The 17,373-nt window shown below is 42.8% G+C and overlaps 1 protein-coding gene across 6 annotated transcripts in view; it reads right to left on the reverse strand.

Moving 5' to 3' along the window:
* The window catches only part of ZBTB24 (zinc finger and BTB domain containing 24), a 15,312-nt gene extending 8,054 nt beyond the window's left edge, over nucleotides 1-7,258 (reverse strand). For 2 of the 6 annotated variants that reach the window (XM_040627628.1, XM_040627630.1), the window contains exons 1-6: nucleotides 7,100-7,198; nucleotides 6,609-6,789; nucleotides 5,459-6,442; nucleotides 3,058-3,225; nucleotides 2,507-2,590; nucleotides 1,760-1,843 (exon numbers count right to left, since the gene is read on the reverse strand). In XM_040627628.1, coding sequence (XP_040483562.1) covers nucleotides 1,760-1,843; nucleotides 2,507-2,590; nucleotides 3,058-3,225; nucleotides 5,459-6,437 — 1,315 coding nt within the window. In that variant the 5' untranslated portion in view covers nucleotides 6,438-6,442; nucleotides 6,609-6,789; nucleotides 7,100-7,198. The other 4 variants (XM_040627629.1, XR_005834316.1, XM_040627631.1 and 1 more) reach the window with 4 other exon arrangements.
* Between the last annotated feature and the right edge of the window lie 10,115 nt (nucleotides 7,259-17,373).

Raw genomic sequence — 17,373 nt, forward strand, 5'->3', positions numbered from 1 at the left:
CCCCCCCCCCCCCGCCCCCGGAAGCCGGGACGGTCCTATTAAAATTCTAAGTCATATCATCTCGCTGCTCTCATTACAGTCTTCTCACTCAGAACAAAATCCAGTCTTCACTGTGGCCTCCAACGTTCTGAAACCTAAGCCCACAACAGACTCTCTGAGGACATTTTTACACATGGCAGTTCTGAGGCTCTACCCCAGGTCAATTCAGTCAGAACCTCTGGGGTTGGGACCAGGCTTTTTCTTTTTTAAAGCTTCTCCGGGGATTGAGGCCTAAGCCTCAGCAGCTCAGCTGAGAAGCCCCGTGTGACGCAGACTCCGATTGCCTCTGCTCTGCACCCACGCGAGGCCTTCCGACGCCCTCCACCCTGGCTCAGGCCCAGTCACAACTGCCTCTGGGCATTTCTCTGGCAAGCTGGAAGCTCTTGTGTCTCAGGGCTTTGCACCTGCTGTGCCCTCTGCATGGGATGCCCTTCTCCTGGGCAGCCACAGTGGCTGTCTCGCTCCCCAGGCATTCAGCTCTCTGTCCAAGGTGTCCCCTCATCAGTGAGGCCTCCTCAGACAAGTCCCCACGTAAAAGGGCGGCTCCCCTTCCCACATCCTGTCCCCTTACCCAGTGTTTAGTTCTTCGCGGCACTGACCCCCACCTATCATGCAATGTACTTTTTCTTTGTCTTCCCTGGACAAGCGGCAGCCCCTCCACAGCAGAGGCTCTGACACCGCTGAGCCTCCGCGCCTACAGAGAGCGGCGCCCGGGGCCCAGGAGTGGTTCTGTGACTACGTGTTAGATGGGTGAATTAAATGTCACGGAACCTATTGATGATAATGTCTGTAGACAGACTGTATAGAGATCCTTTTCATAGAACTCCTACCCTATGAGACACTTATTTTAAGAAAACAAATTACTTTTAAGGAGAAAAATTTGTGTTTAAAAAAAAAAATGGCCAAAGCAGCAGAAACCAACCTGACACATAATTTTAGTAGACAGTTTAGCAGAATCATTAAAGAACCAAACTGTAGGAGGAAGCTTTTCTTAGAAAATCTAACAGGTTCATTTTGAAGTGCTCCTTAGCAAAAGGTCTAAAAGACCCACACTTTGACTTTGCTGTTCTTAAAGGAAGGAAGCTGACCTGTCCTGATCGATCCTGCCTCCTCTTTGTCCCTGAAGCTGACTCTTCCGGAGGTGGCGATGCTTCAGTTGTAAGTACTGGTTCCGGCGGAGAAGTGGGAGAACCCTCCGTGCCTGAGCTACCTTTGTGTCTGCGTCCTTTTATTTCTCTTCTGAAAAAGTTACCTCCGTCATCTGCAGCACTAAAGTCCACTAAGAGTGCAACACAGAACCAGACTCAGACTGGTACTATTTTGTGGTATTAAATGATTTTTCTTTTTTTCTTTTCTTTTCTTTTTTTTAAGTAGGCTCCACGGCCAGCGTGGGGCCCAATGCGGGGGCCTGAACTCACGACCCTGAGAGCAAGACCTGAGCTGAGATTAAGAGTCAGACGCTCAACTGAGCCACCCAGGCGCCCCTCCAATGAATTTTCATACAGGAATAGCGCTCAGTAAGCTGTCTCTGCGTTGCTAAGACATAGAGATGGGATCCCCCACAGAACGGTGCGGACAAGCCTTCCGCCTCGGGCTTTTAGACGGTCTTCTAAAATTCCCACCCAATTTGTAATACACTGGAGCCTGAGGCGGGGACTCATTCTCAGTCCTTGGAGAACGTGAAGTGTGCCAGGAAGGGAGGACGAGACGGCAGCTTTACCTGTGTGTGTTCGTAGATGTTTCTTTAGCTGAGACACATCCATGAATTTGCGGTGGCAGTGGCTGCATTCCGGTAAGGAGTGGCCTTGTCGCAACAATAAAAAAAGTGTCAGTGCGTATTTGCGCTCCCCCTGCACTTCTTCAGTGATTTGTGTTAAAGCACTCCCCTGAAAAATAATCACTTTAAATATGGTACTTTAATAAAACAACAGTCATTTTTTTATTCAGTTGGTAACAGTTAATATTTTCTTATGCATCTCAATTCACTGCTTCCCCAGGAGAGTTGGGACCCCTTCAATCTCCCCAAAAGTAATTTTCTTCTTCTCTGGAAGCGCTGGTGTGACTGTGGCTGACTGATGTCAAACGTCACTCCCAACCCGTTTATGTCTTATCAGTTGGCAGGGGAGAAAAAGCTAGGGGGGAAAAAGCCTGGGCCGACAGCTAGGAGGTGGCGATATTTCTGTCTAGGCACCATTAATAACCAAGCTACTGGCAGCCTCTTAGTCAAGTGGCACTTTTGAAAGATACCAATTCTGTAGGGTTTCTGAGTATGGCACCAAAACTGTAGTATAAAATTAAATATAAATCACAAGGTACTGGAGAATAACACAGAGACATCTAATTTAGATTGCTTTCTAAGTTTCCTTCCCTAAATACTAGTTATCTTCCACAGTATGACCCTGTTTCAGAAGTAATTAGTATTTGTGTCTCTCCCCACCAATCCAAATTTTCCCTCACTTTATTGTACCTGTATGAACTCGGTAATGGCTCTTTAGTTGTCTTTTCTGGCTGAAATATTTTCCACACTGATCACAGGTGAAAGACTTCTGTCCTGCCAAATAAAAAACAAGACCCTAAAACATGCAAAAACTATAAAGAACAATAACACGGCAGGCCCAGGTCCTCATTTTCCATGAATGATACAAGTGACTTGCCCACACACCCAAATGCCCTCAGAGTCAAAGCACAGTACCATAAATGTGCCAAGGTATGTAAGGCAGTAGGGAGCGGTGGGGACTGGGGCAGAACTGGAGAATCCAAGTTTTCCCCAAAATCACCAAAGTAAAATAATTCTAAACTCTGGGAGTTAAACAAAATGTGTGTGCGTTGAGCTCCCAGCAGCCGCTTTATAAGCCCTTAGTTTAAGATAGAACACTGTGCATGACTCTGAACTGCGGTCTGGCAGAGGCAGACACCACGCGGGAGAGGACACCAGGCTGAGAAAAGACCATCTGGACCCCGGGAGCGCCCCGCCCAGGAAGCCGGTGGCAGGTGGCCCTCTGGTGCAAGCCCAGCTACCTGAATGCAGGCTCATGTGCTCCAGCAGTGAGTGCTTGGTGGTGAGAGCCTTGCTGCACACGGTGCAGGTGTAGGGCCGCTCGCCTGTGTGCATCCGGGTGTGGACCTGCAGGGAGTGCTTCTGGGCAAAGCCTTTCCCGCACTCATTACATTTGAAAGGTCGCTCCCCTGGAATGAGAGCCCCAGAGGCATGGTGTGAGCAAGAACAGGTACCTCTCCGTTTCCTCCTAAATTAAAACGACAATAAAGGGATTTTTTCGCAACAGGCACCTATCCCAAAGGCCCAGAACAGGAGAGAACACATCAGCAATAAAATCTGGCAAGCGGGAACAGACGAAGCAGACGCCAGCAGCGAGGAGCGCTGAGATACAACCTAAGATCGAGCCTCCACAATGCTGGGGACTTGGTGGCACCTGTTATCTCTACAAACGGGGGATAAATGACAGTCCATGTCAAAGGCACTGAGATCCCCTCGACTAAGCCGAAGTAGCCAGAAGACTGGCCTGCTCCCCAACAAAGGATGGGGGGTGTTCTCCGAAGAGGGTAAAACAAACAGTCTCTGGAACGAGGGTCTCCAGGCACAGTGGAGTGGGACTGCCCCAGGGACAGCAAGTCCAAGTTTATATTTGGGGTGATGAGACTCTGCCCAGCCTTCTCCCCTGCTTCCGCTCTAGACACTGGCACCCAGGCCCAGCGCCTCCAGGCGTCAGGGAGGGAGTGGGGTCCAGCTGCGCCACCCCCAGGGAGGCTGCCGTCTACAGGCCCGCTCCGCACCCACACGGTGGCCAGTAGCTAGGAGTCACCCATTCCAACATGGGATTAAATGTAATTTTTTAAAAAACCACCATTCAAGGAAGGCCTTCTAGTAGTTGAAACAGATACCAAAACAGATGAGAAAAAAAAGCAACTTGTGGAAAACAGAGGCTGCCCAAGGGGAAGAAAATGTTAAAAACTGACAAGCGACTGGGGGATGATACTACAGAGGGAAGATACTACACTGCGAACCAAAGAGAGGATTCACGATAGTAATTAAAAAAAAAAAAAAAAGAATTTAGAGAATTAAAAAGGGCTCCCAGAAGTAAAACGGTCAGAGTGGAAATAAAACTCTAAGAGTTGAAAGATAAAGGGGAAACTTCCCAGAACATAGAGCCAAAAGTGTTGGGAAGTAAGAGGTAAGGACTTTAGAGGGTGGGTCCGGAGGTTCAACATCCAAATTCCAGGGAGTCCAGAAAAAGAGAGCACAGAAAACCGACGGGAGATAGCCACTGAACTGAAAGGCGGGAGTTTCCAAACTGTATGGATCTACTGGTAGCCACTGAAATGGGATGAAAACAGACCCATGCTAAAGTGATTCACTGCAAAATTTCAGAATACTGGGGGCAAAAGGGAAGATCCTACATGCTGTTTTCCTTAACAAATGTTATAGAACTATTTAACTCTAAAAACTATCCTCTCTTACAGTTCAAGAAATATTTCCCAAGTGTCTACTTTAAAGAACCAGAATTCAAGGTTTTCAACCCATCTTTCAAAAACACCAAGGCCCCAATTAAATCAGGAGCTCTGGGGCTGGTGCCCAGTCACTGGGTGTTTTAGAAGCCCCCTAGGTGATTGTACTGTGTGGTCAGGCTGAGAACCACAGGGCTAGATCCGCTGGATGAGAGGACACTTAACTACTACCGGCCCCTATACTTAAGTTTACAATTAGGTTGAGGCGTATATAACTGGTAACTACAACCCAACCCAAAGCAGAGTGAGTTACCTAAGGGAGGGCTCAAAGGAGGAAGGGATTTCCGCCTAGGGCTGCACTGTCCAATATGGTGCCAGTTAAATTAAAATACAAAATTCACTTCCTCAGTCACACTCACCACATGTGACTAGTGACCACCATATTGGACAGTGCAGATACAGAACATTCCCGGCCTCACAAACAGGTCTACTGGCCAGCGCTGGGCCAGAAGGACCAGAAAGGAAAAGACATTTACAGCTAGATGGCTATCCCCACAGACCTGGGCAAAATCATAGCTACAGTCAAGATGAAGAATGTTCATGAATCAGAAAGCAGAGTAAGTCTGGCTAGAGTCTGACACCTGGGCATGAAAGCCTTGAACCAATGACCCCAAAAAAGAACAGGGTTCTGCAGTCAGGCTACCTGGGTTCAAATCCCAGCTCTGTCACTAAATGGATGATCTGGGCAAATTATTTCTAGGACTTGGTCTCTTCATCTGTTGCCCAATGGGGATAACATTCCCTATCTCATAGGCCTGTTGTAAGAACTAAATGCAGTAACATGGATACAAAGGCCTTACTATAATGCCCATCCCATATGAGCTGCACAATGAATGAAAGCTATCATCATCATCACTCCGGAGCACGCTCCATGACGCTGCGGAAGTAGAATTACCCGTGTGGCTCCTCTGGTGGATTGCCAAGAAGTGACTGTACTTAAACACTTTGCCACAGTCCTTACAACAGGCCTCAGGGCCACCCGGGCGCTTTCTCCTTCCACAGACCCTTTTGGCTGCACTCTGCTCGTCTTCATCGCCGACAAGTTTGTAATCTTTCAGCTTGACGGACCTCCGAATCCTGCGCTTGCTGTACCGACTCTGGCTATCCTGCCCATCCTGGGTCTTGGGATCACAGTTCTCATCTTTTTCAGCTGGAATTTCCTGACCTCTGCCTGGCTCACAGGCAGGTGCAGGGCCTTCCGTTTCTCTTGCTGGAGTCTGTTCGTTCAGCATGCCACTGTCTCCCTCGCGCACCACAAAGTTATGTCTATTTTGAACTGAATTGTTCACTCTCAGCTGTATTTCTTCCTCTGCAGCCAGTTGTGATTTCCCCTCCTGCACACTGTTGACTTTTCTCGGTCTTCCCCGCTTCCGTTTTGGGGGATCATTTTTCTTATTAGAAATCACCACCACTGGAGTGCCGGCAGTGTTCAACGTCGTTGGCTTTGGGGAGCTATGATTATTTTGAAAATCTGCGTAAGCCTTTACCAGGTCATAGACCTTTAAGAACTGAGCGGTGGCCAGGATTTGTTCTGTACTTTTCTCACTGGCCTGGAGACAACCCGTGTAGATAAACTCCAGCAGGATACCAAATGTGTCGGCAACCATGCCTTCCAGCATATAAATGGACTGGCCGATCTCGCCCTCTTCAGCAAACATCATTGAGAAGTATTCACTACTGGCAGCAAGTAAGGCTTTGTGAGCCCGGAAGTGCACATTCTCCACGATTAATGTAATGTCACAGAGAAAGCCCTTCTTCCGCTGATCCTCAAAACTGGCTAGAACAGTGTCACTGTGCGTGTCTGAGTGTATAACAAGCTGCCCAGAAAGCTCTGATGATGTTTCTGCCATTTTCTTTAAGAGGCCTAGAAGCATGAAGCCTGAAATCAGAAAATAATGATTAAAAAGGAGGAAGCATCATCTAACAGGTTAATCCTTGCCCAAGTGAACCTACGACTCACTTCACACTGTTAACTACATTTTACCATTTACCACGTTTCAGAAGTCGACTTAAAAGCTTAGTTTGCGAGTCTCACCCTTGATTACCTAGCTGGATGAATTTCCAACATCCATGGTACTTCTCAGGGTCTGTTTTCTCCTCTGTAAAATGAAGGAATGGGAATCAGCCATCTGGAAAGTCCTTCCTCAGCACTAACTTTCCGCAGTTGCACACAGATCAGAATGGGAACAACCGTGTCTCGATTTCACGCATTATTAACCATTTGGTCTGTGAAAACACAGAGAAGGGGCAAAGAAAATGTACAAGAGCGAAATGAATCTGAGGGTGGCTGCAATTAAGCAATAACCTGCCGCGCATTGGGCCTCGCTTTGGAAGGGGTGGCACGATCGCCCAGGCCGGCGCCAGACAGCGCGCAAGGCGGCGAGCGGGCGAGTCCCCGGAGCCCGGGGCCCGCAGAGCCGGGCCCCCACTCCCGGCCCGGGCCCCCTCGGGCGGGACAGGGGAGCCTACGGCTGGGCAGCGCTCGACACCGCCGCGGACGCCGCGCCCACGGTCGGCGGGCCCGGGGCGGACCTACCTCTCGGGGCGCACGGCCCACCCCGCGACCTGGCGGGCGCACTCGCGCCAGGCCCGCCCTGGCGCCCCGCTCCGCAGAACCCGCCGCCGGGGTCCCTGCGCCAACCTGGCTGGGCCCCTGCGCCGCCGCCGCTGCCGCCAACCCGGAAGCGCCGGCGCCGGGAGCCTGCGCGCGGACGCCGGACCACGTAGCCGCGGAGGCGCCCGGGGCGGGGCGGGGCGGGGCGGGGCGGCCCGGAGAGCCTGAGCGGCTCTAGCGACCGCGGTGAACTGGAGGCGGCGGAGGGGGCGTGGCGTCGTCACTCTGCAATTGTGTAAGTTTTATGTCGGATTCGATATAATATATCTCACCGGCGCCTTAGTCAACTTTGTCTCTTTCCAGATGCGGAAGCTCGCGTTGAGGTCTCGAATGTCTGACCAGTGAATTAAATCGCCTTTACATTCATTACCATCATCATCACTGTCATCATCGAACGCTAATATAGTTGTTATTATTATTTGCCTCCTAATTACTTTGCACATCTGTCTTCTCCTGTTCCTTCCCACTAACAATGCCTAGTCCAAGGGAGTGAAGCGAGGCGCTCTATCTGGTCAGACAGATCTGGGTACTGAGTAATCTTGGGCAGGTTCCTTATCCTCTCAATCTTGTTTACCTTACCTGTAAAATGGAGGGCTTTTGTTGTTGTTTTTTAATGTAGATGTTAACACTAGTGTTAGCTACGTTGGGTAACTGTGGGGTAAACAAGATTAGGTAGGTAATGGATTTAGTGTCTGGTTTAATTCATATCTACCATGAAGAAAATTGCCATTATCGTTATTCAGACTTTCATCATCTTTCTGACCAGTCTTAGCTGCAGTGCTATTCTCTCCAGTACACAGGAGTAGGGAGATCCCTCCAAGTACAGATCACTCCCAGAGACTGGAGTCATTCCCCTGATTAAAATCCAATGTGGCTCCCATGTACCTTCCAAATAAAGGCCAAACTTCTTGATATGGTCTACAAGTCCCAGCCAGTCCCCTCCTACTTCTCTCTCCAACGATTTCAGCATTTTCACCCTCTCAGCTTATGATTCACCAATACCTAATTGCTTATACAGATCTTCCTCCACTTACAGTGGGGGTGTGTCATGATAAACCCATGGTAATTTGAAAATATCTTAAGTTAAAAATATTGTAAGTCGTTTAATACCCCTAACCTACTGAACATCATAGCTTAGCCTAGCCTACCTTAAACATGCTCAGAACACAGACACTGGCCTGCAGTCGAGCAAAATCATCTAACACAAAGCCTATTTTGTAGTAAATGTTCATTATCTCCTGTAATTTATTGAATACCGTATTGAAAGTGAAAAACAATGGCTGTATGGGTACAGGGTGGTTGTAAGTGTGTGGGCTGTGTACCATCATCATGATCGTGCAGCTGACTGGGAGCTGCATGACCAGCGTCATGAGAGGGGACCCACTGCATATCGCTAGCCTGGCAAATGATCAAAATTCAACATGGGAAGTACAGTTTCTAATGAATGTGTATTGCTTTCCGCATCATCGTAAAATCAAAAAATTCTAAGTCAAACTGTCATAAGTCAGGGACCAGCTGTAATTTATCCCTCCCGATACGCACTTCCAGATCTCCAGCATGCCATCTATTAGCCTTCAAGACTTGTTTATTTTTCGAAGATTTTTATTTATTTGAGAGAGAGAGAGAGCCAGAGAGAGAGCATGGGCAGAAGGGAGGGGGAGAGGCAGAAGCAGACTCCCTACTAAGCAGGGAGCCCTATGTGAGCCTCAATCTCAGGACTCTGGGATCATGACCTGAGCTGAAGGCAGACACTTAACGACTGAACCACCCAGGTGCCCCAGCCTCCAAGATTTTGAAACTGAAGATGTGATTACCAGCCTGGTTGTTTTAAAATTTTACTAGTTTGTATTAAATTAGCCCCTTCTCTGAGGTTTTCCCTTTGTCTTGAATTGCCTCTAAACCCTAGGATTTGTGGGGGTCCAAGTGAGATGGGGGGCTCTGCCTGAATTCTGCATCAGCAGAAGGAGAAGTCAATCTGAGGGGTCAGCGACCTCATTATTTCTCACTGTCACAGAACTGCAGGAAAAACGTTGCTCCTACGCAGGTCCTCGATCCAACAGCTGAAGATAACTCAGGGCCCAATTAAGCCAGGCACTCCCACTCCCTGTTTCAGTCCCTGCTCACTACAGCACAAGCTCTGTGATGGGAGGTGGGTCTCAGGGATCTTTCAGCATCTGCCACTCACCGCAGAGACTAGTCCTTTCTTCAAGGCAATTTTGTTTAGGATCCGTATTGGCTTTTCTTGAAGTATTTGTTGTTGTTCTCTTTGGTTATGGCCAGCTGTTTTACCTTCAGCTGATCTTCATAACTTTGAATCTTGCAGAACAGGTTTTGGGCTGCCAGTTATTCATCCAACAAATATTTATTCACTGCCTACTAAGTGCCAGGCTCTGTGTCAGATGCTGGGGATACAGCAACTAACAAGGCCCTTGCCCTCGTGAGCCTTACACCCTACTAAGAGGAGAAAGGACAAAAACACAAGTAAACAGATCATATAATTTCAGCAAGCGTTAAGCTTTATAAGGACTGATGATGAAGATTGGCAGAGAAAGTGAAGTGAGTCGGGTGACTCTGAGCTGAGATCTAAATGATATGGAGCCAGCTTTATGCAGATCTGGAATAAGAATGTTTCAGGTAAGGGAAAAGCAAGCATAAAGGCTCTGAGACTGGAAGTGAGCTTGCTACTTTCGAGGGACAGAAAGGCCTATGACTGGGAACACAGTCAATGACAGGGGAGGAGATTGGAAGTAAGGTTGCCATATTTTGCAAATAAAAACATAGGACATCCAGCAAAACTTGTATTTTAGATAAACAATGAATAATATAGAATGGGATATTCTTATACTAAAAAAATGTATGTGATCATCTGAAATTCACATTTGATTGAGCATCCTGTGTTTTATCTGACTATCTTCACTGGAAAGGATGTCTGATTCTGACAACACAGGAAGTTAAATTATGAAAGCCTTTTATGAAAATTATGAAAAACTCTTCCACTACAGGATAGCTAGAAATGACATCAGAAAATGCATAACAGAACTTAAAGGAAAGTAAGGGGCCAAAAAATAGAAGGAATTGAAATCAGAGTAGTAAACTAGCCTTGGAGCCATGGAAATCCTAAACCATGGTTTTTAGTGAAACCAGAAGCTAGAGGCTTAGGTTTTAATGGGTACACTGGGACCAGAAGACAATGCCTTTGATGTGTATGAGGTAGGGAGTCAGAACAGAGATCTTCTGCAGAAACCAGGCCCCTCAAAAGGGCTACAATCTCCATGAAAGGGTGGGCTAGGAAAAAAAAAATCTGCCTCCTCGCAAAAGGAGAGAGCAAGAGAACATATCTGGCTCCAGGTTAGGAGGAAAAGTCTCCTCCAAAAATTTGTAACCATTCAGGATTTTAAAAAGAACCACTACTCAGAAAGTCCTTCTAAAAGTTAAAATGTAATCCATGAAATTTAAAAATCAATGGATAATAGTTCAATAATGCTTACACATAACCACGTACAAAACTCCGTGGACAGATTAAATAGTTGAAGTTGATCCACCTAAAAGGTAAATCTAAAAATATTTTCCAGAAAGCTAGTCTGAAAAAAAGAAGATGGAAAGTATGGAAGCTTGGTCAAGGGACACAGAGAACAAAATAAGAATGGTTTGTCATATAATCTAATTGGGATTCCAGATAGAAAGATAAGTGAGAGTGAGAGAGAAACAATATTTAAAGATGCTGATGAGAATTTCCCCAAATTGGTGCAAAACACCAATCTACAGATTTGGGAAACATAAATTCCAAGAAGGCTAAACAAACAAAAATTCACAACTGGATACCTTGTAGTCAAAGTGCAGAACATCAAAGATAAAGAGATCTTGATGTAGAAAGAAAATACTAATTACCTATGCAAGAAACCCAGTTAACTGACAGCTGACTTTTCGACAGCAACAGTGGAAGAAAGAAGTCTTCAGTGGAGTGATATTTTCAAAATTCACCAATTTTTCCCCTTTTAAATAGACTTTATTTTGTAGAATAGTTTTAGGTTCATAGCAAGATTGAGCAGAAAGTACAGAGAGTTTCCATACACCCCCTGTCCCCAACATGCACAGCCTCTCCCACTGTGAACCTCCAGCATCAGAGTGGTACATTTATTACAGTTGGTGAACCTACACAGACACATCATTATCACCCAAAGTCGACAGTTTACATTAGGGCTCATTCTCCATGAAGGAACATTTAATGCATTTGGACAAATGTATAATGACATGAATCCACCATTATAGTATCCTACAGAATTGTTTCACTGCCCTAAAAATCCTCTGTGTTCGGACTATTCATCCTTCTTTCACTGCTAACTCCTGAAATCAATTGATCTTTTTACTGTCTCCATACTTGTGCCTTTTCTGGAATATCGTGTAGTTGGAATCACACAGTATGTGGCCTTTTCAGATTGGCTTCTTTCACTTAGCAATATGCATTTAAGTTTACTCCGTGCCTTTCCATAGCTTGATAGCACATTTCTTTTCAGTGGTGAATAATATTTCATTGTCTGGATATAACAGTTTATTTATACATTCACCTAATGAAGAACATCTTGGTTGCTTCCAAGTTTTGGCAATTACTCCTATAAGCATCTCTGCACAGGTTTTTGTGTGGACATAAGTTTTCAACTCTTTTGGGTAAATACCAAGCTTGCTGGTTCATATGGTAACAATATGTTTAGTTGTTTAGTTTTTTCTTTTGTTTGTTTTGTTTTTTAAAAGATTTTATTTTATTTATTTAACAGAGATAGAGACAGCCAGTGAGAGAGGGAACACAAGCAGGGGGAGTGGGAGAGGGAGAAGCAGGCTCTCAGTGGAGGAGCCTGATGAAGGGCTCGACCCCAGAACGCCAGGATCACGCCCTGAGTCGAAGGCAGACGCTTAACGACTGAGCCACCCAGGCACCCCTAGTTGTTTAGTTTTGCAATCAACTGCCAAGCTGTCTTCCAAAGCGACTGTAGCATTTTGCATTCCCACCAGCAATGATAAGAGTTCCTGTTATTCCACATCCTTACTAGCATTTGGTATTGTCAGTGTTCTGGATCATGGCCATTCTAATAGGTGTGTAGTGGTATCTCATTTTAATTTGCATTTCCCTAATGATATTATGTGGAGCACCTTTTCATGTGCATATCTCCATCTGCATATCTTCTTTGGTTAATTGTTCAGGTCAGTTGCTCATTTTTAGACTGCGTTATTCATTTTCTCATTGTTGAGTTTTAAGAGCTTGTTGTATATTTTGAATAACAGTCTTTAAGCAGATATATATATATATATATATATATATATATATTTTTTTTTTTTTGCAAGTATTTTCTCCCAGTCTGAGAGTTGTCCTCTTATTATCTTGACAGAGTCTTTTCAGAGCAGAAGTTTTTCATTTTAATGAAGTCCAGTTTATCAATCATTTCTTTCATGGATCATGCTCTTTGTTGTTGTATCTAAAAAGTCATTGCCATACTCAAGGTCATCTAGGTTTCCTCCCATGTTATCTTATAAAGATTTTATAGTTTTGCATTTTACATTTTGATCTGTGATCCATTCTGAGGTGATTTTATGAAGGGTGTAAAATCTGTGTCTAGATTCATTTTTTTCCACGTGGATGTCCGGTTCCAGCACCATTTGTTGAAAAGACTGCCTTTGCTTCATTGTATTGTCTTTGCTCCTCTGTCAAAGATCAGCTGACTGTATATAATTATGTGGGCTCTCTTTTCTGTCCCACTGATCTGTTTGCCTATTCTCTTGCCAATACGACACTGTCTTGAGTACTGTAGCCTTATAATAAGATTTGAAGTTGGGTGGTGTCAGTCCTCTAACTTTGTTCTTTTCCTTCAATATTTTACTGGTTATTCTGGGTCTTTTGCCTCTCCCCATAAACTTTAGAATCAGTTTGTTGGTATTACAACATAACTTACTGGGAATTTGATTGGGATTGCATTGAATATACAGATCGAGTTGGGAGGACTGATATTTTGACAATATTGAATCTTCCTATCCATGAACATGGATCATCTCTCCATTTAGTTAGTTCTTTGATTTCATTCAACAGAGTTTTAAAGTTTTCCTCATTTACACATTATGCATATTTTGTTAGATTTACACCTAAGTATTTAATTTGGGTGCTAATATAAATGGTATTGTGTTTTCAATTTCAAATTCCATTTGTTCATTGCTGGCATATATGAAAGTGGTTGACTTTCATATATTAACATTTTATACTATAACCTTGCTGTAATCACTTATTAATTCCAGAGGTTTTTTTAGTTGATTCTTTGTATTTTCTACATAGATGATCATGTCATCTGTGAACAAAGACAATTTTATTTCTTCTTTCCCAATTAGTATACCTTTTACTTCCTTTTCTTGTATTACTGCATTAGTTAGGACTTCCAGTATGATGTTGAAAAAGAGTGGTGAGAAGTAAAATCCTTACTTTATTTTTGATCCTAGTGGGGAAGCTTGTAGTTTCTCACCATTAAGTATGGTGTAAGCTTCAGGTTTTTTGTAAATGGTCTGTCAAGTTGATGCTGTCTTCCATTCCCGGTTCAGTGAGAGTTTCTATTGTGAAACAGTGTTGGATTTTGTCAGATGATTTTTTTGCATCTATTGATATGACCGTATTATTTTTCTTTAACCTATTAATGTAGTGGATTACATTAATTGATTTTTGAATGTCGAACCAGCCTTGCATACCTGGGATAAAGTCCACTTGGTTGTGGTGTATAATTCTTTCTATATTATTGGATTCAATTTGCTAATATTTTGTTGAGGATTTTTACATCTATGTTCATGAGAGATATTGGTCTGTGGTTTTCGTTTTTTGTAACGTCTTTGTCTGGTTTTGGTATTATGGTATTAGGGTAGTGGTATCCTCATAGAATGAATTAGGAAGTATTCCCTCTGCTTCTATCTTCTGAAAGAGATTGTAGAGAAGTGGTATAACTTCTTCCTTAAATGTTTGATAGAATTTACCAGTGAACAATCTGGACCTGGCACTTCCCATTTTGGAAGGTTATTATTTATTATTCAATTTTTAAAAGAGATATAGGCTTATTGAGATTGGCTATTTCTATTTTTTAAATACCATAAAACTATCATAAGGAACAAGGACAAAATCAAAACAGTTTTGGACAAACAAAAATTGAAAGCAATAACCGCCAACAAACCCTTATTATAGGAAGGAAAATAACCCTACAGGGAAAGTCTGAGATGTAAGAAGGAGTGGTGACAGAAAAACAGCAAACATGAGGGAAATCTAAATAAACACTGATTATGAAAAGAAAATGTCTAATTTGGATAATAAATAAACTAGGTCTGAAATATTGACTAAAATAGCATTTCAGATGGCAAGCTGGTGAATAGTATTAAGTGTTTGAAGGATAGAGGTATTGATTATCTTCAGACTAAGTGTGCACATTAAGAGTAGTGATAGCTACTCGCTACTCAATGGATAGAAATAGAGTTTATAACTTTGAAAACTTCAGAGGAGAAATGGAATTAAAAAGTTGTAGTCAATCCAGAAGAAGGAGGGAACAGATAAAAAGGAGGGAGAATATGTTGAAAAGTGAGGTAGGACTAGATTGTGCAAGGTGTTTTATGCTATATTAGCCAGAGTTCTCAAGATAAACAGAACCAATGGGATATATAGAGAGATTTACATTCAGTCAAAGGAATTGGCTCAATGTTTATGGAGGTTGGGAAATCTAAAATCTGCAGTGTCAGCTGACAGGCTTGAGACCCAGAAGAGTTGATAGTGCAAATGAAGTCTGAGGGCAGTCTGCTGGAGAATTGCCCTTACTCAAGGAGGTTGCATTTTTTGTTCTATTCAGGCCTTCAACTAATTAGATAAGGCCCACGCACATTATGGAGGTCAATCTTCTTAGTGTGAGTTTCACTGATTTACATTTGAATCTCATCCAAAAATACCCTCCACGTTGACATATAAAATTAATCACACATATGACAAGGTAAAGATTTTAACTGAAATGAGAAGCCATTGGAAGATTTTAAAAAAGGGATGATGAAATCTGATTTATATATTTAAAGATTGCTCCAGGTGCTAGATGGAAAGTTGATCCTAGAGGAACATGAGCAGAAGAATAGTAGGTGAGAGCAATACAAAAAAAGAGAAGAGCCCAGACCCATGGTATATTTTGGAGGTAATCTTTGACAGGACTTGCTGAGAGACTAGATGTGGGAAGTGAAGGAAAGAATGCAATCCAGGTTCATCCCTAGGTTTGGGACCAAATCAACTGAGTGTACAGCATTACCATGAACCAATCTGGGAGAAAACTGGAGAAAGAGAAGCTGGCTGAATAACAAGTATGGGGTGGGCATATTAAATTTGAGATGTCAGCTAGATAACCAAGTAAAGATATACAGTAGGCACATGTAGATAAGAGTCTGAAGTTCAGAGGTGAAAACAGAACTTGGGATATTAATATTGGAGTTATCAGAGTATAGATTATAAATTCTTATAAGATCACTTACAGAGTGAATATTGATACTGAAGAGGCTATTCAGATTTTTTTCTCTTTTCCCTCCAAATTCAATTTCCACCCTTCTTCCCTATCTTTTGGCCCTGGAAGCTGCAAAGACTTAATCAAAGCCCAGTACCTACCCAGTACCCAGCAGGAAGGAAAGGAGGAGGAAAGAGAGGGTCACAGTTATCTAGCAACTAGAGCTTGGTAGAAGTCCTTTGACATTATAAAGGGCATCAAAAACATCCTTTCAGGCTGTGATGGTTGACTGATAACTGTAGCAGGCAGAAACTATAGTCCACAGCTCATAACTTAAATGTATTTGAGGGGAACAGAAGAGTAATTGACATTGTTCAGTGCCAATAGGGCATCTTTATAGGGACAATACCCCCACTTTATAGAGATTTTACAAGACTAATTCGGTAGTGTTCCAGTTTCTAGGCCCCATATCTCCTGCATTTTGTAGGGGTGATGTGTATCTGTTTACATTTTTATTTCTCACCCTAGACTGAGAGAGGTTCTTGTAAATATATACATACTTGTATAAACTGAGCAGTCTTCAACATGCCTGGCTCACATTTGGTAAATACATATGTTTGTTAATTCCTGGAATGTCTTTCACCCTGTGGTTAGACTCTCAATTCTTATTTTTTCTTTTGTTTAAACATATTTTGTTATGAAAATATATTATACAAAAATATATAGGACAGTCTTCTAGTTTTTAGTTAACATTGTTGAAGTCAACAGTTAACATTGTTGAAGTCAAAGACAACATCGATAAACCTGAAGGACCTTATGCTAAATGAAATAAGCCAGCCAGACAGAGAAAGACAAATACTGCATGGTATCATATACATGTGGAATCTAAAAAATCAAAAAAGTCAAGCTCATAAGAAGCAGAGAGTAAGTAGAATGGTGGTTCCCAAGGGCTGGGCGGTAGGAGAAATGAGAGATATTGGTCAAAAGGTACAAACTTTCAATTATAATATGAATACATTCTGAGGATCTAATGTACAGTATGGTGACTATAGTTGATAATACTGTATTGTATACTTCAATTTTGCTAATAGAGTGTCTCACTACACACAAATAGAGACACAAACAAAGTAACTATGTGAGGCGATGGATGAGTTAATTAACTTGATTGTGGGACATTTTTCACAATGCATACCTGTATCAAAATCACCATGTTGTACGCTTTAAATATATATAATTTAGTCAATTATACCTCATTAAGCTAGAAAAAAAGAACTAAATCCCTCATTTTAGAGATTAAAAAACAAAGGCTCAGAGAAACTGAGACTTACCCAAGATCACACAGTTAGTGTTTGTATTTTTTATTCTTTAAAGAGCCAATCTTGCTATTTCATATTCTACATTCCTTATACTGCTGTTGAAAAATCTATAATATTTTAAAAATCTCATTCAAATGCAATTTATTGAGTTTTCCTCTAACATATATACTTCTGGATAATGTCATATGATAAGACTCCAGATTTCATCATTTGCAAAACTCCAGGTGATTTCTAATTACAAAATAATGTATAAAGCTTGTTTCTTAAATATTTAAAAAAAAGAAAAGAGGAAGCCATTTAGTTATCTCAAATGCATTTATTTTGTTAGGAAAATGATAAAGTGTCTTAGGCTCATGAAGTTTACTAACAACTCTTTTTGTTGAAAGTGTAACCA

This window comes from Ursus maritimus, unplaced genomic scaffold (assembly GCF_017311325.1).
Source record: "Ursus maritimus isolate PB19 unplaced genomic scaffold, ASM1731132v1 scaffold_13, whole genome shotgun sequence".
Lineage (NCBI taxonomy): Eukaryota > Metazoa > Chordata > Mammalia > Carnivora > Ursidae > Ursus > Ursus maritimus.